This window comes from Excalfactoria chinensis, chromosome 4 (genome assembly GCF_039878825.1).
Source record: "Excalfactoria chinensis isolate bCotChi1 chromosome 4, bCotChi1.hap2, whole genome shotgun sequence".
Taxonomy (NCBI): Eukaryota; Metazoa; Chordata; class Aves; order Galliformes; family Phasianidae; genus Excalfactoria; species Excalfactoria chinensis.
The window spans coordinates 84959506-84986513 of record NC_092828.1 but is presented as its reverse complement, the minus strand read 5'-3'; the positions used below and the strand labels follow the sequence as shown (position 1 = coordinate 84986513).

The 27008-nt window shown below is 42.9% G+C and overlaps 1 protein-coding gene across 4 annotated transcripts in view; it reads left to right on the top strand.

Moving 5' to 3' along the window:
• The window catches only part of FGF13 (fibroblast growth factor 13), a 250310-nt gene that overhangs the window by 183460 nt on the left and 39842 nt on the right, over nt 1-27008 (top strand). For 3 of the 4 annotated variants that reach the window (XM_072334589.1, XM_072334590.1, XM_072334587.1), the window contains 2 exons: nt 18724-18834; nt 23967-24070. In XM_072334589.1, the coding sequence (XP_072190690.1) occupies nt 18724-18834; nt 23967-24070 (215 nt within the window). Of the gene's footprint in view, nt 1-15328; nt 16692-18723; nt 18835-23966; nt 24071-27008 lie in introns of those variants that run through there. The other variant, XM_072334588.1, reaches the window with a different exon arrangement.

Genomic DNA, 27008 nt, shown 5'->3' with positions numbered 1-27008 from the left:
TGGTGTGATGTATGGGGTTTTTATTTATTTATGCTTGTACTTCTGGTACATACACCAAGGTTATTTTATCAATGAGCTTCTTCCCATGTGGTAAGTCCCTGTGAGTATCATAAATCTGGGTATAAGCACGGTGCTGAGGCGCTGTATTTAATAATGCAAATGAAGGCCTGGTTGATAATTAGCAACTCATATGTGCTAGTAAGTGTTTTTTCTTTCATGTTCTTCTAGTAGTGTTTGGTGCCACGTTTTGCCTCTGGGGGAAAATCTGGAGAAAAAATGAGGGATTTTATACTTATATCAACTCTGTGAAATAGAATTAGCTTATGGGGCTGATAACAGAAGTCAAGGTAGGTTGGCAAGGATGAAGATGCCCATCTCACTTTAGACCCATACAAATACAATACAGCATCTGTCTGTTCACATCAGAGATCCCCAAATATAAACATGAACTGAATCCACTTGCAATATGTTTGGCTTTTATTGAGCTGCATACAGGGAATATGAGGCTGGCTTTCCAAATAGTGCAGGATCCCTCCTCATCCAACTCTTACTCAGGGTTGTCTGCTCATCCTTTTCTGTTCAGGGCTTATTTCAGTACTTTCAGTAGTTTGCCTTCATATCTTATCTGAGAAAATTAAAATAGTGATTATTCACACTACTATAAAGCATGAGCAGGAAACGAAGAATAAAATCTAAAGGATCAGGCCCAACTCTAAGTTAGTGTCAAATTAAATGAGTTCCAAGCTTTGGTTTTCTTCTGGTAAACTGCAAAATAATTATTTTATTAGAGCTAATTTATTCAATTATCATCAGTGTTGATACGTGTATTGATTTGGGCCATAAATGCTTACAGGCTGCTGGGAGAAGAGCTTTCCTGGTAAGTTGTTTGCACAGAACATCTGCAAATGGAACGGGCAATGTGGAAAGAGGAGCTGAAGTGGGTTGGTCTTGGCAAGAGGCACCGTCCTTTCAAAACCATCTGCTTGTCACTGCGTGCTGCAGCCACTATGGTTGGGATACCTGCTGGTTAAGCTAATGTCTTACTATTGGCCTGTAAGGGAAAATAGGAAAACCATTCCTTTTAACTTCAGGGATTGCTCTCCAGCATGTGGCGTATCAGATCTGAGTAGGATCATGCTATTGTCAGGGCTTGGATTAGATATTAACTGTGTTTTGTGTTTGGTGAGTGAGTAAGAATTGTGTTTGTGGTAGAGGTTTGCTGGTGAAACTGACATATACTTTCCAGGCAGGATGAATCAGAAGAACATTGCTCGGTGCTGATGTAAATGCACAGGAAGCATCAAGAACACTTCTCTGCTGTGTGTTCATCAGCACTGGCCCATGTTATGCGTGTGTCACTTGTGGGGTGTGATAAGAGCCATGCAAGGAGCAAAACTGCTGCTCTGAGCTGCTGTGTAGTGATCTTCCCCAAACCCTCTGCACTATGCAGGGCTGCCACCTCCTCCTGGTGTGTCCTGGCTGCACGATGGCTCTAAGGCAGCATAGGCCACTAATATGATGTCTGACTCTACAAATCATAGATGGAAATGACTCAGGATACTGATCCTTGAGCCACTGTGAGGGATGCTCTTTTGGAGATCCTGGGAATTTTTGGCTGAACATACTGCCTGCTATTTATCAGTAATGCTGTAGACTTGAGATAACCTGGGTGTCCCTGCACAGTAGCATGCTATGCAAGTAGCCTTGGCTTACAGGCTTCCCTTAAGTGGCAAATTCCTTGTATTTAGTACTTTCCCACTGGAATCTGCAAAGGGAGCTGACGCAGATACCGTGTTACCCCTGCTATTCTGTCCTTGTATAGCAAACAAGACAAGGCAAACTAGGGCTATTGATTTTGAAAGGAGAGAACAGAAGGTACTTTTGGTTTTAGGTTGTATTGCTGTTTTACTGAAATGTTCCAAGTAGAATATATCGTAATTATTGTATTCCAAAGAGAATATAGTAACTGAAAAAGTTCAGGGCTGTACTTCCTCTGCATTGTTCTTGTGGCACAACAGAGGGATGTTGGAAGCTGTTTTGTGGGCAGGTGTGAAAGTCACTCTTGCACTTATTCCTGCTTTCAATCCCATGTCTGACTGCAAGTCCTGTTTATGCCATTGAGCTTCCTTTGTGCTCATAAACTCTTCATAAATGTTGTAACCCAGTCGTGGTGAATTTGGGGCAGATCAGGGCAACTTCTGGCACTTGGGAGTTTGTGTCTGTTTTGTTTCATGTGCTAAAAGTCTGAATGTCAGACTTGTCCTTTCTGTTTTTAAATGCTGTAATTGCAGAAGGCTTTGGAAACTTACTACCTTGGTGTGCAGAGACGTTTGCCAGCTGTGCTTCTCAAGGCTTTTTGCGGCCTCACAGGCAGCACTCGGAGCTCCAGGTGCCTGCAGGAACATACAAGGTCCTCGTAACGATTCCTGCTTGCTACGATGGCACCGCCAGGTGGCAGATGGAGCTCAGGCAGGAAGGCGCTACACGGACCTCGCTGCTTCTCCGAGTAACTGCAGGCAAGCATTCCTAGCAGCAGAACGTTAAATAGCGTCACTCCTTAAGGGGCTTCTTCCTCACACCGTGGTTGCATGACAGGTTAGTAAAATGAGGTTGGAAAGAGAGGGGGAAAAAGTAATGGAATAGGAGATACTTCCAGGCAAATAAACGTGTATGATGCATACGTGATAAACATATATGATAAGTATATATGGTGGTTTTAATAATTCAATGTAAAAATACATGATGAAATGAGTCATCTTGGGGATAACATTTAAACATCTGAGTGACTCTGAAAATGTGAAGACTAATATGAAAGTAGTAGGGTAACAGGTTCTTGTATCCCAAACAGTTGGGTCTGGCTGGGTGCTAGATCAGGGCTCTCAATATTCCACCTTATCCAAGAAGGCAGAAACCTTCTTTTAGTCATCATCTGTATTGCCCTGGAAGGTTTTTGTGGCAGCTGCTGTCTGACCCTATGTGATGTGTCCATGAGACTGCTGAGACAGCAGTGCTGTGCTTGCTGCTCTGTGCTTTGCATTTGACGTTCTTTGGTCATAGCAGCAGTAGCAGAATAGAGTTCAGGCTCTCAGATAAACAGAAGGAGGTTTTGATATTGGATCCCAGATATCTGGGGTTTGTTGGTTTGTTTGTTGAGGAAATCAGTTCAAAATGCAAAGCAGATTTAATTGAAACAGACACACCTGGAAAGTTGCAAGATTACAAACCAGATCTCTTGCTGAGGTTGTGGAATAGGGCTTTTTTTTTTTCCTTCTGCATTAGTCAAACAGCAATATGTGTCATTTCACTTGTATCCACACTACTTGTTTGGATGTGCTCAGGCATTTATCTCAGCACACACCATTACCTAGATGCAAACTAGATGGTTTGTCTGCTTCAGAGAACATGCGCAAAAGGTAGAGCATCATGTTTGTAGTGTGGCTGAGATTTTAGGTAGGAGAGCTCTTGCTACAGTCCTTGCTGCCTGCCAGCATAGCAGTTAGTTAGTTAGTTACTTGTTAGTTAGTTACCTGCAAAGTTGTCAATTCTGGTCACCTGTAAAGAGAACAGCTGTAGCATATGACATCATGGGCAAACCGATTGAACTGTGACTTCAAGGAGGTGAGATCTCTTTTGAAGTGCTAATTAAAGCTTTTCTCCTTGGATGGTTAACAATATACTGCCCTCTCCAAACCATCTCTTCCCAATTCTCCTAGCTCTTTACTCATCAGTCATCTGCAGTCTTTATAACAGGGCAGTCTCCAGTGAATGCGTCATAACAAATGTCAGCTTGATTTCTATTGATCCATAGGACAAAAAATGTAAAATGGTTGTTTATTACAAATCCACTTTAGTCCTTTTGCCACAGATCCTATAGCACAGTATGATGTTGTTCTTTTAAGCTGCCACTCTGTAGAAGTAAAGTCTGAGCTGGTCTAAATCATCAGTGTGCAGGGATCTCAGTGGGGTTGTGTTCCTTTGTGTCAGTAGTTCTAATTATGTGCTGAGGAAATGCAACAGACATAAAGCGATCAAAACAAAGTGGAAATGAGACACGGGCAGTATTTTCCCTTTAGAAAAATGGCTGAGCAAGTTAGTACACAATGAAAAACTAAGTAGAAGAAAGTGTCACATAAACACAGGTTGTGCTTCCAGTACACAGCCTTAATTTCATTGTAAAGCCATAAGAATGTTTCTGAATTGCTTAAATGGTTGCTGAAATGTACAGAACCTGGGAAATTTAATGAGAACTGTTTAAATTTGATGGAGTTGTCATTACAAATTCATGCAGGCTTTGGAAAAAGGAATTAAGTGCATTGGTGCTTGTGGGAAGAGTTACATTGACATGCAGATTCATCCTGTGCATAACTGCAAGGGAGTAAGCAATAGCACTGCTGGCTTTTGACTGCCTGTCAATAATTGACATGGGTGACATAAAAACTATTGACTTGAGGACAGTGGTTTAAAACCAGCAGTTCTCGGCAGGTGGTTGGTGATAGGCTTGAGTCCATTCCTCCACATGGATTGTTGACTTCTTCTAGTGAAAGATGTGCCATTTCTAAGCATAGAAGTCTCAAAAATCAATTTTTGCCACACTGTAGTTTTCTTGGTATGGTGCTGTTTGTTTGCCAGCAGCAATAATTAGGGATGTTTTTATTGGTACAGTGTACATGGATATCAACAGTATTCACAGCTTGATTACGTGCAACTGTGGCATAATAAACAGGGAACAGTCTAAAATTATGCACTTCACAGCATGATTTTATTTCTGCATACCTGTTGCAAATTCCAAATAAATAAGCAATAATGTGAATTAGGAAACAGCAAAATATTGTCTCGGGACAATTCTTTTGTAGCTGTAAATTGGCCTTTTAGGTATAAATTTGGCAAAATTTATCTCGAACGTGTTAAAATGTTAAACTAACTTCAGTTTCCAGATCTCATTTTCTGTAGTGACTTTTTCTAAAGCTCAACACCATGCATTTGCAAATGGTTGTGTTAGAAGGATTTCTGAAGTTACCACTCCCCAGCTGGAGGTTAGTAGTTTTCCTGTTGATAAGCAGGTTGGTGAACGCTCACCACCGTTCCTTGCATTGCAAAGTAAACCATGTTCTTGCACTTGTGACTGAAAAAACATTTCTTAGTGGAGGGAGTGGTAGCTTCCTGTGAAGAGGAAGAGCTCTTCTTATACTACTTGTTATTATATGTCTCTACAATGACCAAGCCATGCTTACAGACAGTATTTGACTTCCAAATCTTTGCTACTAGATTGTATAAATTTCACTCATGTAATATGTGAGCAGAGGTGCTGCTGAGGAAGGATGAGTTACACAAAGTCTTGATTGAGTTCAGCAATAGAAAATTCAAATCCAGCCCTCGATTCCACAATTCAACAACATTGTTTGCAGTACTGTGCATCTTCAGCACCTTTCCTAAGTGGCATTTGCACTCCTCAAAACTGTATGAGGAATAGCAGGTGTTGTTGACTCCGGTTAGGATGTCTTAATATTTCTCACAAAGCACAAATGCTTTTCTGAAAATACAGAGTAAAACTCAAAAAAAAAAATCAAAAGGTGAATAAAAGGTAATTGTTTCAGAATAGTTAGCAAATGTAATTATTCCAAGTGCTTTTTATTCTTGTAACATGGTGCATCAGCAGTGCAGTTTATTTAAAGGAGAAAGAAAGTATGGTACATCTTCTGCCTCATGAATGTTGTTCAGCTATTCATATTGCAAAATGCCTTGCAATAAGAGTATCAGCTAAACCAAGCGCCAGGCTCCTATGCCTGGTGTAATGTGCTACAGTATCCTGTTACAGGCATTCTTTGTAATTCTAGGAGGCAGAAAATAAAATTTGACACTCAAAAATAATAAGTTTAAGTAAATCATGTGGGAGAAATGTACGTTTATGTCCAAGAAATGGTTAGATGTTGCCAGAACAATACAGCTACATTATGAATCTTTAATGATCTCTGAAAGTCATAATGGTCTGTCACTAATGCCCATTAATGATCTCTCTATACCACGAGTATGGGCTTGATGTTTCTGGCCAGTACCTTAGAGAATACTTTAAATATGCCTTAAACTTTCTCTGATCTACTCCTGTGTGTCTGTTCCAAATGTAGACTGCAATTGTCTGGGTAGGAGCAGCTTGTAAGACAGCATGGCTTTGGGGTTAAGAAAGTCGTATTCAGGTAAGATGTATTTAAGCAATGTTTTTAGAGGGAAAATCTAGAAGTTCTTTTCTGGCAAGTAATGCTCTGCAAAGATGATAAACTACATAAAGAAATCAAGACTTAGTATTTCTTAATATTAATTAAATGGTAGTTCCGTAGTTCTTTGACTTCATGATTTTGCCTTATTAACTTCAAAACCATACTATCTGGGACGGAAAAGGCAAATGTTAATTACTGTCAATTGGAACTGTAAATATACTGAATCTGTTGCTGAACTGGCAAATTTGTCTTGTTTGAACAATGTATTTCAGATGTCTTGCTGCTTGATTTTATGGCCTTCTAAGCATTGGTTCAATGTATTTAGTTTATTTTGTGCTCATGATGTAAGTCCTGCTTTAAAGAAAAAGACAGAAATATTCCTGTTCCGTTCTAATTGCCTTTCAGGAGAGTACTGTGACTAACATCAACTGACGATAATCTTGTTACAGTGTTAATAACCTGAGAACGTTTTTAATACAACAGCATTAGCTTTTTTCTATTCTTTTGCAAAGGTTTTGGGGGTAGGAGGGGGGAAAGGGTTATGATGCTGCAATTTGTTTTTTCTTTGGTAATGAGAAAATGTTTTCTTTGCGTTTTGTATATGAAATGATCGGATTACGAACCAACGCCCTAAAGCTAGAAAAGAAAAATATCAGGACTCTGGAAAAAACGCCGCAATATCAAACAATAATCTGATAGGCACTGTGTACAGAGAGTTAGATATTAGCTGTATTTTTAGGACATATGTCATTCTTTATTACAAATTACTCAATATGATTTGTAAGCAATTTATTTTTTATTTTTTACATCGCACATGGCATCCATGTTTTTCTTCTTGAAATGAATATTGTAAATATAGAAAACTGTTAAGGTCCCTTGCAAACCCAAGACATTCTATGATTCAGTGATTTTGGAAGGTTAAAAATGCATTTATCAAATATATTCACTTAATACGTGATCCAGAATATTAACTGCTAAATGCCTTGTGCTTTTGTAAAAGCGTTAGCTTTCCATAGCATTAAAAGATGAAGCGGAACTGAAACACAAATATTTAGTGAAAGGTTAGATTTGAGGGATTATGTTGCACAACCACAGTAGACATAAGAAATGCTGACAGCTGATCGCTAACGTGGATGGTTGGTTAGCAAGCTGTGCCAAAGCCCGGGTCTCGTTGGTTAACCCACCACCGTGGGCTGAGGTTCAGCACCACGGACAGCGCCCGCCGATCCGGCTCTGGCTCAGCCCTGCAGGGCAGCCGCTGGCCGACCTGGATGGATGACAGCACCCCCGGTCTCATACCCACACCTGAGTTTGGGAGAGGCTGAGCTGAGCACCTATAAAATATAAATGCACAATGCAAAATGCCAAATCCCAACAGCTCTGCCCGGTTGCCTGAACGCTGCGCTTTCAATTCTGCTGTTAATTACAGCCGTAGGCTCCGTGTACGTTGTAGTAATTAAATATCACCAGTGACCGAAATAAAACTGGAAAAGAAAGTGAATGACCTTGTTAGAGCAATTACAAGAACTAGCTCTAGGTGTCCCTCTTGTTTCTGGTTTTTGGAGTACTCCTATATTTTTGGTTCTTCAAGCGAAAGCAATGGAAATTGGTCTTATTTGGTTTGTAACTGTTTGCAGATTAATGTTCTGCAGCATGCTTCCTGTGCAGGAAACTGTATTTCACTGAAAGCATTCTGAAAAAGACTTTGCATCAGAATTTTTAAGTGGGTTAAAATTTATGGCAGTAACAGTTTAAAAATATAACCACTGAGTAAGATCTATCATATATTACAGAACTGTAGAAAGAAAAAAGAAAAAAAAAGAAAGTGCAGAAGGAAGTGGAAGTTTCTCTCAGTGCTAACAGCTCTACGCTGATTCCCTGCTGTTTGTACGTCTCATTGCTGTTGAAACATCTTGGCTTGTATTTGCAAGCCAGAAGGACGAAAGGCAGAAGGAAAAAAAAGCTTATGTTTACATGTCCATAGTATGAATGTAGAAGCCATATTTGCAGAGTCTTGAGCCATCCAATTCCATTTACTCTAAGAGAAGGAAATGCAAATAGCAGTAGGCTCTAGGAGACTGTATCTCTTGCTTCAGTCACATGATGGAGCAGCATAGGGATCCCTGCAAGGTTGCACAGAGTCCTGCAGTCTTTTTTGAATTCTTTTACATGTTTTAACTGTCCAGCTGTAATAATAAGTGCAATTGTGTGATTAGATTCTTCATTCTCTTTTAACTGTGCATACAAGAAAATACAAGGAGGTCTTCCTTTGATTCAGCTCCATGGAATTGGCTGAGTTTGGTTGGAGAAACAATAAGATTAAAAGGTCAGCCAAAAGAAGTTCTTAAAAACCAGCAGGCTTAGTTCTGCACATTATGGTCTAATTCTGCTGTTTGTCTTTTCTTTCCCAGTCTTGGAATGTTGCATTGTAGATGAAACAGACCTAAGTTTGTTTGGTCATAATCAACATTAAGTTGACCTCAGCTAAAGAGTAAGGAGATTGAGATACTGGTGTTCTTGTGCCTACTGCTCATTAAAAGCATGTTGTAACTTCTAGTGAAATGAGAAAATTCCAGCAGGAAGAGATAGAAAATGAGAATGATAAAGAGAAGAGAGTTCAGGGGAGAGGACAGAAATTCTAATGATATATCACCGCCTGCTAAGTGTGATGTGTCTCTTCTGTGAGTTTAGCTCGGCGTGATTTAGCAGTATGATTGTGGAGTTACTAAGGCCATCTGTGTGAACTGGGAATTTAATTAAAGTCCTGGCATTATGCTTGTACCTACTTCTGCAGCTTCATCCTTGAATACGTGGTGGGTTTAGTCAGAAATGCAGCCATAAGTTGGACAGTTATCCAGTCTCTGCACAAACAAGTGCATCCCTGTTGTATCTCAGCTGGGTAGCAGCACTCAGCTGGGGCAGCTTCATATCTGTTCCTCTGATTTCTGAGCACTGGTTCACTGCATAGCAACAAAATCTTCCCTTGCTTTCTGATGAGTTTCAAGTCCTCAGTAATGTACCCAGCCACCTAATGCCGATACTGGGAGCAGCAGCAGATGCTCTACTCTCAGCCTGCTTTTCTGAATCAACTTCTCTGAATTTCTTCTAATTTGCTCATGCAGAACATGCACACACAAATTTTCTATCTCCAGACCTATTGAAATCTAATAAGGCAAATGCTGGCTGGTGGATTTCATTCCTGTTTTGATAGCCTGTGGTTCTTGAGAGTATTGCTTTCATGAAGACAGCATCTAATCTAATATGTGCTAATGATTTTCTTGTTGTTTATTTATGATACGTTGTACTTTTCACCTCAAATTCCCTACATGATTTATAGATATCGCCTTTACTCTGCTCGTGGAAGCAAAGGCTCCTGCTAGGTCTGGAGTTGCCATGAGGCCAATTGCTGGAAGGTGTGTGTGGGAAGTGTGACTGCATGAGCGCTTGGATTGTTTTTATATTTATGTATTACTGAATATGGCCGGAAGAAAGACAGTGAGCTGCATGGATCTTTATTAAGTATTTATTTATTGTTGTTGATAATAATAACTATTTATAATGCATAAGGTAAATTACAGACTGAACTCCTTCACGAGTGAAGCTAAGTGAGGCAGAGGTAGTTTTCCTTCATGCAGCTGTGAATATGGATGTGGTTTCTTTGGATGGGAATGAGCTTCCATCTGGAGTTGGCTTTTCTCTCTTCTTTCTTGTCTTGACAGCCCAGGTCAGAAGAGCTTAGATAAATCTAGTGATGAGATATGACTTGTTACATCAATATTCATATAATCATTACAACAGAAACAGAAGGCAGCAGGCAACTCTTGACCCTTTACCTCATGCTCAAGGGCATACTTTCATTCTGTTTAGTGAAACTGAGACCAGCTGTTTTGATCAGATAAACTGGTTCCAGTTCCATGACTGCAAGCAGAGGCAGGCTCTACTTGCATGTTTGCAGAAGTAGTAACTGAGTGAAGGGTCTAACTCCAGGTCCCAGAGCCTTGCCTGTGTTCAATACACGGCAGTTCTTGCTCAGATTCCTTCCATTTGTGATCAGCTCTTCACGTTGTCACTTGTAACGCATGAACTCATAGCATGATGTCAGCAGTCAGGTAAAAGTCACAGAAACCCATTGTCGGGCTTTTCTGATCCCAATCCAGGTAATCTGATTTCCTTATTAAGAAGACAGATTGGTCTTGGACCGTTAACAAAGTATCAAGAAGCAGCAATCTTGGCATCCATCACATGGTTGCAGTGAATTGGACTCAGCAGCTAAACGAAGTTAGCAGTGGGGCAGAACTGCTTCTGAGCAAAGCAAGGATCATGGTTGTGAGAAGCTGGTGGAAATGCTTAGACAAACTGGAGGAGGAAAGCACTTAGGGGCTCCAACTCAGTGGAGACCTGATGAGTTTGTTGTTGTCAAGCTCCTGACAGAGGATGAACCATCAGATCTATGAAAAGATAAAAAAAAAGATGTTTGATTAACGTGACAATCTTTGGACAGCTTGCTCTAGTCTGTGACTATTCACAGTCTTTTCTCACGTGTAAATTGGCCTTATGTTTAGTTTGATAGTGGCATATAGCCTACACTTCCCATGTGTCCCATGCTGAGATGTAAATATTTGTGGGATGATATCCTGTCATTTACATTGATGCTTTCATTTGTCATCACTCCGAGGGGTGAGTGAACAGATATTTCTGTGCATATTGATGTGGAAGACTCTTGAATACATTTGCTATGGCATTGCAGTGGGCAGAGAGAAGCCGGTTGGCTGCTGCTGCAAGTTGCTGGCTCAGGTTGGGCCCCCAGAGACACCGGAATAACGTGTTCCCAATTTGGGAGCACGCAGAGCTGTGGGAGCTGATCTCTTCTGTTTGTTCTGTGACCTTTCCCAGCTGATTGGCACTGATCTTTTATGCACTGGATAGGCGATCTTTTGTGGTTGACATTTTGGGATGACTGAATATGGATTAACCTAGGAAAAAATATTACCATTTTCTAGCTTCAAACAATGTCCTCCTTTTCCAAAAATGCCTGCTCCACTGGGGATGTGGTCCGATCAAATCCAGTTTTGGCTGAAACAGTGCAGCAAGGGATTCAGAATTCACAGCTGGGGAGGGGCAGGACTGGGATTTCTCTTATGAATATTTTCTCTAAAGACCCGAGAGGAAACTGATGTTCTTGATTAGAGGTTTATGGCCATTCTCAGCAGAAAAGAAGCCATTCTCTCAGAAAAGAGGCCCAGATTCTCAAAGCTAGTGAACCTTGTCCTGGCAAAAGGATCTGATAAGAGAACAGGATGAGGATATGAGAACCTTTCTTCATGCACCAGGCGCATAATTATTTCTTAAATATCTTAGTACTTTTAGTGAGATGACTCATGTTGAAAACAGGGACACACATCTCTGCTCTGCTGGATGGGGGCCAGTTTCAGCACATCCAGTCCTGAGCACCACAGATGTATGCTGTGCTGGAGCATCTTCTGCTGCTGGGATTCACGATTTTGCACTCCATGAAGAGTGCAGATCAACCAGCAGCCTAATCCCACATGCTATAGAATGGAAAGGTCTGTGCTTCCACACTCACGTGTGTGTTCTTCTCTAAAATCAGTCCAACTGTCACTTCTATGCTGGTGTCACAGGGAATTGTTTTGATTATTCCTGTTACTGACAGGGATGCAAAGTGCACTTTAGCAAAGAACCATGGCACAGGCACATACAGTGCTGCTATACACGAATGCCTTTTGGCCACATAAAAAATACATCTTCTTACACTAATGCAGTTCCCATAAAGGTTTGCAGCTAATTATTAATGCTAATCTTTGCTATTTCTATGACAGTAAGGATGCCTGGTTGATCTGTGGACTGAAGTATCATCCATTTTGAGTTCTTGGTTTGGGGCTGCCTGAAAGCCCAGCTCCTCCACTAACACCTCCTTCCACTTTGCACTTAAAATAAACCTCCAGTTGACTCTCAACTTAGCTCACGTGTGTTGCTGGAAAAGATAGAGCCTTCATGGGCAGCAAAATGGGCATCAAATCGTGCTCAGCCCCCAGCAGAGCCCCAGTCCTTCGCTATCTTGCAGCGCCTGTGTCCAGCCACCGAGCTGGCTGCAGGGAAAGGCTGAGTCATTTCCACGGGATGTTTCATGGAGGAGCTAAGTGATGCACAGCTTGGGTCTGAACAGCTCTGCTTCCTGGTGAATAGCAATTCTGTTTACTTAGAAGAGGAAAAAAATCACTGGGGGCCTCAGTGCTGCTGTGTCATACCCGGCTGGGTGAAGTCTTGTTTATCGTGGCCTGAAAAGGGAGAAATGCAATACTGCTGGCACGTCTCAGAAAATAAATCTACTCGTTTGGAGTGTAGGCAGTGGAAATAGTCCCCAGGCCTAACTCCTGGAGCTTTGTTACTCTGCATGTTCAGTAATAGCTGTGACATGTTACCTGAGCAGGAAGAGAAGAGCCTGAAGAGGGACCCCTGACATCCCATGATTTTGTCACACCAAAGCAATTTCAGTCTTGTAAATACCGAGGGGTAAGCTGGTGTTTTTGCTGAGCTGGATGAGGTGTGGAGTTGCCTTGTGATTAATCCTGTTCTCGATTTTCATGCGGAATTTGTTTTGGCTAGTATCAGCCTTTCTATATAGGGCCAACTATAAATGTGGCTTCTGGGGGAAGGAGTCACTGAACATATGCTGTATGGGATATATGGATCTGAGTCCATATAGGACTATGTAGAATGTGTCATGAGAACCAATGATGCTTTTTCAAGGAACAGAGGACTCAGGTCCTTCATTGAGTCAAGTATCCAATAGAAAACCATATCCTATGTTGTAAAGCCAGTCCTGGCCTGGGGCTTATAGTACCAACCTGCTGCCATTAGTACCCACTGCAAGCAGCTGAGTGCTCAGGTACTTCGAATGATCAGAGCTGTGGAAATAACCATCAGTATCAAATCAACTGGTGTTTGGGATTTAACATACAATTCAAAAGCAGGTGAAGTCTTTGTCTACTTCCAAGCAGTGTAATTGCTGGCGGGTCGGATCCAGCTCAGCCCCTGCTCTTGTCTGTAGCAGTAACTGTGCAGGTCTGTCCCGTGCTCATTCCTTAAGAGATGCTTCATTCTTGATTGAAATGCGGCCGATGGTTTACATTTTAGCATGAAGTCTGCCCAATCACAGTAATCACAGTCCAAGAATGAGAGCATATGTTCAAGGAGTGCCTGGTTGCCCTCTACATTCAAAACATTGGTTGGAAAGTTATTTTATTTTACCTTTTTAGCATGGTGGGTAGCGATCAGCTCTTGCTGTTTAAAGAAAATAAAGCTGTTCCTTTATTTGGATCTGTAAAACTGAAGCAGTCCAAAGACCGCTCCTGTACCAAGGCGTTTTCCCAACAAGGCCCTCATTTTCATGTGCCGTTTATAGTAAATGAAGACAAGTTTGTAGGAGTACCGATAGATGAAGGGGATGATCATGAAGGGGAAAAAAAAAAACCCTGAAGGACTGTTTTTTGGAACTTAAATCTGATTATGCATATAGGCTATTTTTATTCCTCTCTTTAGTTATCTGTCAAGGAACATTTGTGCAAAAGAGTTTTCTTGATGGATTTTAAGCATGCACACTGGAATGCTGTCAGGAAGATATCCTAAATACTGTTTTTTTTCCCCCAGGATTTTCAAGGTTAGACAAATTCTGAGTTCTGGTTATTTGTTGTGAAAAAGAAATGTCATCTGACCTATAGGACAGATCACAGTGAAGCAGCTTCACTTTGATCTGAAGATCAAACACTGTTTTCCAAACTCAGAATATTTATGAAGTAATGGGTGAATCTCGGGAAAAACAAGTCTCACTTGTGACTGATGGTAAAACTCACAGTGTGTTGTTGATGAGCTGGTTGGGATGAGTTATTATGGATAATGTCCAACTGGCTGTCCTTTGGGTTGGGTTTCATGCGTCTTCTGTGAACTTACGGATGAGGGTAGTGGTGAAGCTCATGAATTACAGTTATTCTTATCCTACTGTTTATCCAAATATGAAATTAGAAGTGTTTGATATTAGTGAATGCTGTAAAGTGCCTCACAGATAAGTCTACCTGTACAGGTCTGTCAATGCATGTACGTGCATGTTTCATTGGGCAGGAGTTCTCAGTTGGAGGAAACAGATCTTATCGTGAGCTGTTTGTAGTCCAGGGAAGGACTGTAGTGTTTTCAGAGACGCTGTGAGTGATGTTTAGTATTTGGTGGCACTGTTTCTGCTGTGGCTGACTGTGCCCACAGTGTACGTGTCTGGGGAAGAAAGGGAAGAGCATGTGGTTTTGCCAAAGGTGTATGAAGGAGAGGAGGAAGGGGCAGATGTCTTGCAATGCATGGCTGAGTCTGAAATCACACCCAAAATTCCATGTTGTCACACCAGCCCACCTGCACTGTTCCCCTCCCCATAGCCCCAGGTTTATGGCAGGGCACACAGAACAGCTCTGGGCTCAGCTGGCTGAAGCTGTGTGCCATCATGGCCCCGCAAAGCTCAGCCCTCAGCCCCCCAAGTTGGGGGGACATCCCAGCCTGCCTTGGCCTGCAAGGGACTGCAAATCCCTTCTGTCTCGGTGATAAATTCTTTCAAGAGCTGCCTGTGCTCGGGAGTGCAAATCTCCGTTTGTTTACCAGCCTGAATTGCCTTTATTTTAGGCTCCAACTGTTGAAAGCTTGCTGAAAAGCAGGGAGGGGGTGTCACAAAGAGACCCCAGGACCTCCTGCTTCCTATGTCTCGGGACATGGATGCGTGCGGGATCCGATACCTGCTCTGCAGTTCAATAACTACGGTGGGTTCCCAGGTGCAGCACACGGCTCTGCTCCTTGGCGCTGCTCCTGCTCCCTGCGGGTCCTCTCACTGTGCCGCAGCCCCCGGGGGACACGATAGCTATAGCACCGTGATGGGGACAAAGGGACGAGGGAAAAGCACTGCAGCGGCAGGGGAATCGCCTCTCTGAGTGTCTGCTGGAGGACTGGAGCGGGGAGGAGGTGCGAGGGGGGAGAGAGAGAAGCAAATCGCCTTCAATAAATCAGTGAGGAAGGGGGGGGGGGGGGGAGGGGGGAGCTTGATGCGGGAAGGGGTGGGTTGTGACTGTGGGTAGCCACCTCTCCGCGCTGGCCCAGGTGTCCTCGCTCCTCTTCGGAAAACCTGGTGCCAGCTATTTTCTCACCGCGGTCACGTTTGTTTGGGTGTTTGCTCCTCCCCGGGAGGCGGCGGTGCCACCGCCAGGTACCCACAGCCCTCGGGGACATCCAGGGACAGCAGCCGCCGTGTGCCGGCACCCGCAGCTCCGCACCTCTGGGCACAAAGAGCAGGCGAGAAGAGAAGGGGAGGAAAGGAAGAGGAGGAGGAGGTGATAAGGGGCTCGCTGCGTCGCCTCATTTCTGCACCCAGCTCGTTGGGGTGTGCGCGAGTGCGTGTATCCGCTGCTGGAGGACTAAGGCTGCTGCAGCATCTGCGCCGAGCTGCCGGCACGGGGGTGCCAGGGGAGCGTGTCTGTTTACTGCCTGGTGACAAGTGTTGCGATGCGAAAACCGAACGTGCCCGCGGTGGGGAGGATGCGCCGACAGCTGCACCTGTAAGGAGAGGAGAAGAGAGGCTTCCCAAGGCGTTTGGCAGCAGGCAGCTCAGGCTCCGGGCGCTGGCACCTCCTCCCTGTGGCTCCGTCGCAGTTTGCTTGCTTCAGATCTCTTCTTTAAGGGAGAGAAGGAAAAAGGATTCAGAAAAAAAGCCCTACAACAGGACAGAGCCTGCTGGAGTCTAACAGGTGTTTGCTGGGATTTGAATGGGGAGGGGATGGGTGGGGAGAAAAGTTAACTGGAGAAATTGGGGCTAGGAGAGATGCGATGATCTTGCGCCAAGTGGATGTGCCGTTTCTGCGTGTGAATAGCGCGCCTGGAGCAGCTCGGAGGGATGTCTTGGAAGTCGTCTGTTTGATCTCCGTAGAAACATTCACTTCTGCCTGCAAACTTTCCTCTGCCAGAAGTTGGGAGAAATAAAAAACAACAACAACAACAAAAAACCATCAGAAAATCAAAAGAGGAAAATCCCAGCCGACAAAACCATTTTGACCTAAACTGTTGCATCCTGACGCGGGGCTGCAGTGCGCGCATCCCTCCGGCGCCTCCCGGGCTCTAAGCCGGTGGGCGCTGGGTGCTGGCTGCCCCAGCGTTGGGGACAGCCAAGCAGCATGCTGGCTCTGGCACCTGTGGCCGGCCAGCAGACCCCGTGTGCCTGACCTGCCGGTGGCACCGGGGCCGTGGCGGCCATGGCCGCAGCCATCGCCAGCTCCCTGATCCGCCAGAAGAGACAAGCCAGGGAGCGGGAGAAGTCCAATGCCTGTAAGTGTGTCAACAGCCCCAGCAAGAGCAAGGGAAGCTGCGACAAGAACAAGTTGAATGTGTTTTCCAGAGTCAAACTCTTTGGCTCCAAGAAAAGGCGAAGAAGGCGACCAGGTTGGCAAAGGTTATGTGTTTGGGGGGTTGGTTTGTTTGGTGCATACCGGGCAGTGCATCAGTAGCGGGAATGTCTCAGGGCTGGTAAAATGGGTGTGCAGGTATTGCCATTTTGGCTTGTATGATCCGATAGCCATGGGTACCCCATGCCAGTCCTCTCCCTGTTCATGTTCATCCGATTTATTTAGGTATTGCACACCATTGCCTCACTTGCACACCTGTGTGCGTTCATTTGGCAATCTCGCTGTTCTACACATACACATATACAAACACACGTGATTTATTTGTGTGGGAGATGTTAGCACCTCCTTCAGCTATACAGTAAATAACTTAGCACTAGAGGTCTGTTTTTGTCCTCCTGCTTTGCAGAATGCCAGTGCCTTGCTTTACTTCCTAATTGCAGAAGAGGCTTTTTTGCTTTTGCTGATACCTTCCAGAGTTGTGCTTCAGTGCCTTGCTCCTTTCTAGGAATCTCATACATGCAGCTGCCTGCAGATGCGATTCCCTCTGTGTCAGAGGTGCTATAGATCAGGCATGAAAGCTTGGTCCCTGATCTGAGTGGGTTTTTGTATGTGGGAGGAGCAAAACCCTCCAGTAGTGTTGTGATCGCTTTGCTGTGCTGAGACAGTGGTGCTGTGAGCCCCTGAACCTGTCTGCCTTTCCAAGCTGCTGCCCAAGGGCTGCCTTGCTCATAGTTTGCAAGCAGCAATGGGATGTGGGATGTCTAAAATGCCAAAGCAGTGCTTGGGTTAATTTTTTGTCAGGTGGGTTGGTGAACAAGGATTGCGCATCCATCAGTACCCTGATGGGCGCAATGGGGATAAGTTGATGGTTGGACTGGATGATCTTAGTGGTCTTTTCCACCCTTAACAATTGTATGATTCTTAAAGTCTCCAATAGAAAGTAATACAAACTGTCATAAGCTTTTGCCTTCAGCTCCTACTGAAATGAAGGAGCTGGCTGATAGCTTAGCTCTCTAATATCTCTGATTACAAACACAAGGACTCTTACCCAGGCACTGGAAGTTGGAAATGACACATCGTATCTCCCCAATGGGTTTATCTCTGAATTAAGTTGTGGAGAGAGCTGCAGAGAATGCAGCACCTCCTGACAAGCAGACTTGTGTGAAATGACTACAATGCAGATGTCATTGGGATTCAGTGGAAGTAGACCCTTTTTTTTTCCTCCCAATTACTCCTGGTGCATTACCTAGATATTTTAAATGGCAGGCTTGACAGCAAATGCCAGGTTGGTCTAGAATGATCTGAAAGCATTTGAGGTATTTCACTTTTGAACTGTGAATATGAGGATGGTTTGGAAAGGAGGAAAAAAAAAGAGAGAAAAAGAAATCTTTCCAAAGTATGCGTTGTTTTGATCTTTCTTCTTCTAATTACCTTAACAATGATAGTAATATTTATTTTGCAGTTCCACACATTGGTGGATTTCAGGGTTCCCCCCTCCGTTCCCCATATGTTCATTGAGCAGTTTATTGCTTCGGATGCTCTGCACTCTTTGGAGGAGCACAGAATGGGAGTTTGTTTATTAGAGCTGCAGCAGTTCCTGTGGTAAATGTTTGCTGCTATATATTTAGGCTCTCAACTGTCACTACAGCTCCCATCAGCGCTATCGTAGTAGTCCTCTTTTCCCTCTCCTTTTAAGAAACCACACCTTTTTAAAAAGCAGAATGCACTCTTTGCCAGCTCGCTTCTAATCTTAAATGAGATAGGGCTGAGCTCCCGAGGCCAAGCAGCACGCTGTTGGAATTTGTAGTTGCTGGAAGCACATTTTAATGTTGTACCTTCGTTACAATGGAAAGCGGCATTTAATCATTTTGGCAATTGATTTTATAGACATTGATTTGATCTCACCCTAAGTGAAAAGTGTTGCAAAGCTGGTTGCCCTGCTTCTGCCTTGGATCTTTTCTCATATCTCAGCATTGAGAAGAAACAAGGAGATTTGTGTTTATCATCCTGCTCGCTCGGAATGGCACATCAGGATTTCCCACATTAATCTCACTATTGTTTTTTTACAGAGCCTCAGCTTAAAGGTATAGTAACAAAGCTATACAGCAGGCAAGGATACCACTTGCAGTTGCAAGCAGATGGAACAATTGATGGAACAAAAGAGGAGGACAGTAGTTATAGTAAGTGGCACGAGAATAAATGGTGTGTTTGTGAATTGTGGTGTCTCATTCTTCCCATGTAGGTCCATCAGAGATTGTTGTCCAGCAGTGGCTGAGTGGCAGCAGCACTAACACTGCGCACACAGCACAAAGCTCCTTCAGACTTACTGGGTCTGAAAGAGGTGCAAATACAAATCACTTACAGGGAGGGATAACGAACTAGAGAAAAGTAACGATGACACATGTGACAAACAAAGCAAATGTTATCTCCATGGTAATCTAGAGAAGTTCATTGCTGTCCTTTGGATTTTATTAGATTTTATTTTATTTTTTTTCCAACAGGGAAAATTTGCTCGCCTACTCAGAGCGCCTGAAATAGAATAACGCTGTATCTCCACTCTGAGACTGGGGCTCATTCAAACAGAGCTGCGTTATCTCACATAATGGGAGCTTACCATCATCTTAAAGTTCACATTTCCCTACTGTTGTTATTTTTCTTTTGACCCCTTTCTCAATTTCATTATGCCTTTAGATTGCAACCAGTGTTTCTGCGGTGGGGAAAAACAAAACAAAAAAGATTTGTGGATTTCCATTTATCTAATGATTTTTGAGAGTTCATAGAAAACAAGAAATGATGACCAGAACACAGATTTGATGTGTGTCCATAAAATACGCAGGTGTTTCAGATATCTTTAGCGTTTAGCTAAAACTAAGTTACCGTTCTGAAAGTGATTAGGAGGAAAAAGTGCTGGAGAAGGTGTCTCAGAGCACTCAGGCACCCAGCTGGGAAATCAACAGGCAGACCTTGCCCTTTATAAACAGTGATTGCAAGGTGCTTATGGCAATGGGGAAGATGGCAGAAGGGCTGGAGCGGAGCGGTGCTAGTTGGATGGTGCTGTGTTGCTGAGTTCTCCATGCAGGCACAACATCTCCTCTAAGAGAAACACTTAGGGATCATAAATGTTGCTTTTCCTTCAAGGAAGTGATCTTATGATTGAAAGTCATGACAGATCAAAGCAGGTTGGTTTGGGTTTTCAGAGTAATTCTGTTAATTACCCTTAAAAAGTAAAAAGAACTAAAAAGAAGTAGGAAAACCTCCAGTACTGCATGATACTGTCATAAACTTCTAATGTACCAGAGCAGACATCTGAAACTGCGTATTATTTTTGGAAGGATTGTTTCATTTAAATGCTTTACTTGGAATTCCTCTCATGAGGATTCTGACACTCTAAGCAAGATAAATTTTGAGGCTATCTATCTGCCCCTTTGACATTTGTGTCAACACATCTATTTCTAAGATATATTTGTTTCCACTGTGTCCTTACATTTACCATAACTTGACACATTATAAAGCAAACCTTATAAATTCCTGGTTGCTGGACGTTGGCCTCCAAGGCTCTGGACACTTAAACTTAATTAAAGTAGGTCAGAAATGATTGTGATATATCTGCGGTCAGAACACAGGTTTTGTCATAAAAAAGAATAGTTTCATACACACTCCTCCTTTATGTAAGATAAATATGTAGACCTGAAAGTCCCGTGGTACTGAATTTACTTTGATTGCAACAGTTTTGTTAATGGTATTAAGAGATCAGTGCTACGAATCAGAGCCCACATAATGAGCTTCTCCCAAATCCTCGCTCAAGTGAATATCGAGTGGATCAGGCCCACTAAAATCCTTTCCTCCAGTTTCTGGAGAGATCACTCTCCTTTGTTCCGTATCTGTGCACTGCACTGCGGGGCCTTCTCTGTTCAGGAAGAACCCCTCTCTGTTCCCTTCTGTCCTCCTTTGCACCTCCAGGGATGTTGTAGCTGGTTGCTTTTGCCACCTCTACCAACCATTTGCTCTAAGACCATTCGCTTTGCATTGCACTGAGATAATTAAAACTCCCCTTAATAAGGGGAATATCCTCAGATTCAGCTGTCACCAACAAAGTGATTGCATAATACTGGGGCTCACAGAGCAAACCAGAATAGGAGCCTACCTGATCTCCTTATTTAATGTCTGCATCTGCTTTCCCTGTTCACTGCAGAGACTAGAAGAGCTTGCTTCCTCTTTTTTGGGCTCCTGGCAGCAGCCTGGGCCGTGGAATCTGCCTTCTCTATCATTTGCTACCCAGAGCTGGTGGAAAGTTTGCCTGAAGATGCCCTTTGGCTTTGACTTGGGAGCAATTACTGCAATCTCTGCAGTCCTTCACCAAAACAAGGCTGCATCCGTGACAGTGAGGAGTTTAAAAGAAAGCTCAGATTTTGGAGCACAGTTCAGGCAGGAAGTGAGCCATTGGGGTGAGGAACTGTAGAGCTTACCAGACCTTGTTTTAAGCCAGCAGTCCATGTAATTTGAGGAAGTGCTTCATGGAAAGGATTTCCTGGCTGAGAACCAGATTCTGCCTCATTAAACGTGTTAAATAGGGCAAGGTTTTAAATCAAGACAGAATTTATTCCCCAATTTTGGCATGACACAGAGATTTGAGGACTTATATAATAAGGAAATATAGGAAGCAATGCCTTGTGGACAGCATATGGAAGGCCAGGTGGCCGAGACAGAGATGGCACAGATCTCACAGCACTGTATATGTTAATAAAACCAGCTGTGGCTGCTACCTCTCTATTTTTCAGCTCTACTTCTCTGTCAGCATGTACCACACAACAGCTATAGCAAAGATCATATCTCCCTTAGGCATCACCAAGTTTTTCATTACGATGGATATTATGTCCTTATTTTACACAGCGTGAACATAATAGGGAAAGGCGAGGATGCAAACAACGGCATTGTTTTGGGCTAACGCAAACTGATTGTCATAGCAAACAATTTATTTTTCCATGGCATTTTTGCCAGCCTCTGGTCAAGCACCAGAAATGCAATAACATCTCATACCCATTGTCCATGGTATGGGGTGTTTGCAGACCAGGATGCAGCATGGCTACGATGCAGAGGCAGCAGCACTTCCCCACAGCCCTTTTTGCAACTTCCGACAGTCAGCTGCCAATCCCACCAACATATACACCAGCTTCCGAGCGTGCTTGCCTCACCTCAAAATAGAGCACATACGTTTATGGCTGGAAAACACGTTCAGCTGCGGAGGAGAGCAGCTGAGCGCCCGCTGCAGCGAGTTCCCCAGCATCCTCACTCTGCTCACTTTGCCAAACACAGCACAGCCAGGAATCGCTCACTAAAACCAATCTCTGTTCCTTCTGGCTGTGAGCTCCATCTTCCTGACTGCCCTAGGCTTTGCCTTGTGTTCAGTTCATCCGCAGGCAGCACTAGTTGCAGCGGAGCCCGTTTTTGTACCCTTGTGTTAAAAGTACCTGAAAGCCCCACTCCAAAATGCACTGTTAAAAAAAGCATCTTTCAAAAGAGATCTCTAGGTTCTGCTTGGATACAGAGCTTTCAGTTGCTCTCTCCTGCCCACAGGGAGATCAGGTGCTGCTTTTTGGGGGCTGAGCTGCAGAAGAGGGCTCTCTATGGGAGTGCTCACTGAGTCAGATGGAACATTTTCTCCCACAGAAAAAATCAAGCAGTTGATAGAAGGAATGAGGAATCTGTAACAGAGAGTTAGAGCGTTTCCCTTAGTGAAAGTCTATGCTTTGTTTGTTAAAACTATCAGAGAATTAGAGGATTTTGTTTTAGCGATGAGAAAGCCACTTGCATTAGTTTTATGCTTGCAGGCTGGTGTGAGGGGTGGCTGCATGTGTCCGTGTGTTCCAGGGATGTCCAGCTGTCTGACTGGTCGAGCAGAGTCTGGTTTCACCAAGAATTCATTCTTCATCCCTAGAGCACAGCATCACCTCTGGCCATGCCTTCACCGACACAGGACATGCATCCATGTGCACTCTCCTGTTTGGAAAGTTATGAGCAACTTCTACTGATGAAAAACCATAAAATCATGATGGATACGATTCACTCCTGACACCCCCACTCCCAGATTTTAGGATCTCTATTAAATGCTGTCAGGTTGCAAATTTTCTTTTAATTAAATACAACCATTTGGGTGTTGTTGGGGGTGAGAAAGGTATTCATAATGGGTTGTCATTCTTTTTGAAAATAGTATTTCAAATTCATCATTCAGTTTTAAATTGGCTTCAGACAGTGCCCATAAATACCAGACTTCAGCCTGAAGCATACTGGAGTTGTACAGCTAAGGAATAGCTGGCTAGAAATGTTTAACATGGCTTCACCCTAACTCTGCCTTTACACAGCTGGAAGGAGACACCTGGGGTAACGATAAATAGAACTCTGTCTTAACTCCCCCTCAGTTTTGGATCCTCCATATCGCACATGGAGCACTGCATTCATCTCACTTTACTTGTCTTCAGTTTTAACATAGCCGCAAATGTAAGCTACGGCAGAGCTTTGCTTGTTTTGTTAATTTGCCATTTAAAAAACAGTATGTTCATTTTCCCGAAGAGAGGTTTCTCTGCTGATATATACTGCCACTGTTAGCATGTATGCGAGCAAAAATGCAAGCTCCATTTTGACGACACAAATCTGGGGTTTGATCTAAAGAATATGCTGTCATTTCATTTCATTTTTAAGTTGTTTAGCATTTGGTTTTTCTTCCAAACACATTTTCCTCTTCAAAGAGGAAAATAATAATAAAGTAAAAATCCCAAGGAGTTCTGAGTGGAAACGCTTCGAGATGCTCTCAAGGGGTTTTAACATTTCTGAATTTCTTTCTTTGGTAAAAAAAGAAAAATGTTTCCTGGATTTGAAAAAAAAAAAAAAAAAAGAAACTGATCATTTTACGAAACTTTTTGTTTGTTTTGGGAATTTTCTTTATTTTTCTTCACCACGTTTATCAACATTAAAGAAAAATAAAGCTATGTTCAACTCCGCTCAGCCCTTGTATTATGCTCACAAGGCAGGTAAGTCGGCTCAGCTCTCAGCACCTCCAATCCACCACCTTCATGGGGAAGGGGGGAGATGAGTTGATTATCCTCTGTAGATAATTTCTGAGCTATTGCTAGAAATTGCTATACAAGGCAAAGATATTAGCAGTATTGTTCCACGGCGCCCACGGAAATTAATATATGCATGAATAGACCCTTTTCTTTTTTATTATTATTTGGTTCTATTAATTACGGCTTAATGCTTTATCTAATCTGCATACCGTAAAGGATTAATTTTGCTTTCCATCTCCGTTCTCTCCCAGCGTTGTTTAACCTCATACCTGTGGGTTTACGAGTGGTGGCGATTCAGGGGGTTCAAACAAAATTGTATCTGGCAATGAACAGCGAAGGATACCTATACACATCAGTAAGTACATGCTTGTCATTTTTTTCTCACTTAAATTCTCTTAAGATCTCAGTAAATTATTAAGTTGCTGTTTGAAGGAATCCAGTTGCAACCTGTAGAGACGGAATTTGGCGGTGAATTATGTCTAGTGGTGATGTTCTTGTTTAGTTTATTGCTCTTTTTTTCCTATTATGAATACATAGGAACGTATTGGATCAAACCACAGCGCCTTGGATGCAAACTAATGATCCCATATATATATATATATGAATATATAAAATTTAAAGAGGTGCAAAAGCAACACAGACAGGAAGCTCTCTCTTGGTCACTGCTGACTGATTATGCTGATCAGTGCGGGGTAGGGAGGAAAAAGGACAGTGTGGTGAATCACACGCATGCCTGAGCACGTTTTGTATCTTCCCGTATCATCCCCATTGCTGTTATTAAAAGGGATTAGAGAAAGTCATTTTTTTGTTTGGCCAGGATGTTCAAGTAGAAATAGGATAGGGTGCCAAAATCTTAGGGCTTCAAGATGCTGTGTGAGTAAAGGAATGTTTCATGTAGAGGTTTTGGTGACGAATGTCAATTAATAATTTTCAGTGACATTTCTCAAGAGAGTGAATGCTGTTTTCATGAAAAAAAGAAGAAGAAAGGCCTTCTTGAAATAGACATTTTTTTCAATTAAAAACATATAGTTGAATTATGTTCAGGAGTTTTAATTATAGAGTCTTAATAGATTTTTCCCAAGGAAGAAATGAGAGGAAAATGTAATTTGTTATCTATTACAAATTATTCTCCTTTAAGAATGATTCCCTTAAGATGCCTTTAATACTGGTAACAATTAAATAAACTTATTCACATCTCCCATTTGTTTTGCAATCCTGACGTCTGGGACAGAGGGTGAACTTTGCCTATTTTTTCTGCAAGAGCAAAAGCAAATTAGAACTGGGTATGCTTTGGAGCAAAGTAAAATCGCAGTGAGTGGCATTGAACTCCACTTCTCTTTCTGCTCTGGCTGTTTGCTCAGTGTTGCTAATCCACGGATCTGTTTGCAGGGCTGTGGCCACACAGCCGGATCGTGCAAAGCCCCCCGTAATCCTGTGCAGTCACAGTCCTGTAATGCACAGTGCCATTTGCATTTGCACTGCTCGTGCACCTTTGACTGCGCCGTGCGTGTTCATTGACATTGGCATCTGCTGGCTGCCCACTCACAGACAGCACTGAGCCATGCAGGATTCTGCCGGCAGCTCTGCCTCTGTCAATGTCACCTCTTGAGTCACGTGTTGTGGTAGGATGGAGCAATTTGTGCAATAAAGTGAAATTCCATCATCGCGCGCAGCAGACGTGCTGGCTGAAGTAGATCACTTCTTTGACTGCAAGGTGCGTGCTGGAAAAGTCAGATTTGTTTTTGCAAAGGTGCAGTAATTTTTTTGCAAAGTTGGAGAAAATGGGATGCAGACAGATTCAGATCTTCAGCAGGGACATGAAGTCAAAGGGACCGTCACTTCCAATATTCCTTAGTGTGAGGAGGCTGTAACAGAATGTAAGACTGGGAATCATAGAATATCCTGAGTTAGAAGAGTCCCATAAAGATCACTGAGTCCAACTCCTGGCTCTGCATAGGACCACCCCAAACTCCATTTTCAGCCTGATAGGCTTCACCTGCTATACAAACAGGTTGGGGATTATAGCTCCAGCACCACTTTTTAAGTGTTTCTAGCTCATCTTTTTTGCTGATAATCGTCCTTTCAGCAAGGGATACAGCCTGACAGTCTGATACATGAGAAATTAGCTCTGTATTTTGGACTGGATTTGTGGTTGATGTCAATGAGTCCCAGGAGAGCGAGGCTGATTTATACCAGCTGAATGCTCACCTGTTCAAGGAATGCCAACAGGGAGCCTGAGGAAGAGATCAGCTCAAGTAAATGACATCCATCTACACATCCCAAGGCTTTCCAAGCCCCTGCAGGGAGGTGTTCCTGAGCGGGATCTGTCAGGAGCAGGTAGATGGCAACATGGGATTGATCGGCAGCTAAAGGCCCATAATGACAAACTCTTAAAGCAAGAACAAGGGGAAAAATAGAAATGTACTGCAATAGTTGATAACAACAACAGATAGTTGCACCATTTTCAGAGAGAAATGTAATTAGCTTTGCTGATGCAATTAAGTAGGGAGAGAGAATATCTCGGTCTACGTCATGATCATGATTGTGATCCCAGGGGTTCATTTGTGTTTGCATTTGCACTGCTTCCTGCAGACTGCATCGCCAAAGGTTACAGATTCATTTGGGAAACCATATGAAAAGCACCCCACTGCTGTGCTGTCCCTGTTCCTTGCCCCGTGCCGCTGTCTGTGCTTGCACCCAGTGGTGCCTTTCAGCCTGAAACATTTCTGAATCAAATTAGTTGATTTGAAGTCTCTGACATACGTAGAAAATATTTCCTAGCCACAATGTGCTGCGGTTGTTGGCAGATGAAGAATATCTGCAGATGCGTTTTGCCAATTTGTTGAGCTCTGCCTTTGGCCTTGCCCCTTTCCCCAGCAGGGCATGCTTCAGGGAGCTGACCTCAGAGGAGGCTGCAGCACAGTTTGCTTCTGATCCAGTGTCTGTACTCCAAAAGAAGGTGAATTTGCTCCGTGAGGGGATCAGTGAAGTATAATAAATCTGCAGAGAGCAGATATCTGTAGTTGGCTGCTGCCAGACTTTATAGATAGTTTGCGGCGTCTGACAGTTAGAGCAAAAATGATATCTTTAATGTAATGATAAAAGCTCCTCGGGGACAAGGCAGCAACTCTGCTAAGGAAAAAAATAAAATAAAATAAAATAAAATAAAATAAAATAAAATAAAATAAAATAAAATAAAATAAAATAAAATAAAATAAAATAAAATAAAATAAAATAAAATATAATATAATATAATATAATATATTAATATTAAAATACATGTACAATTATCT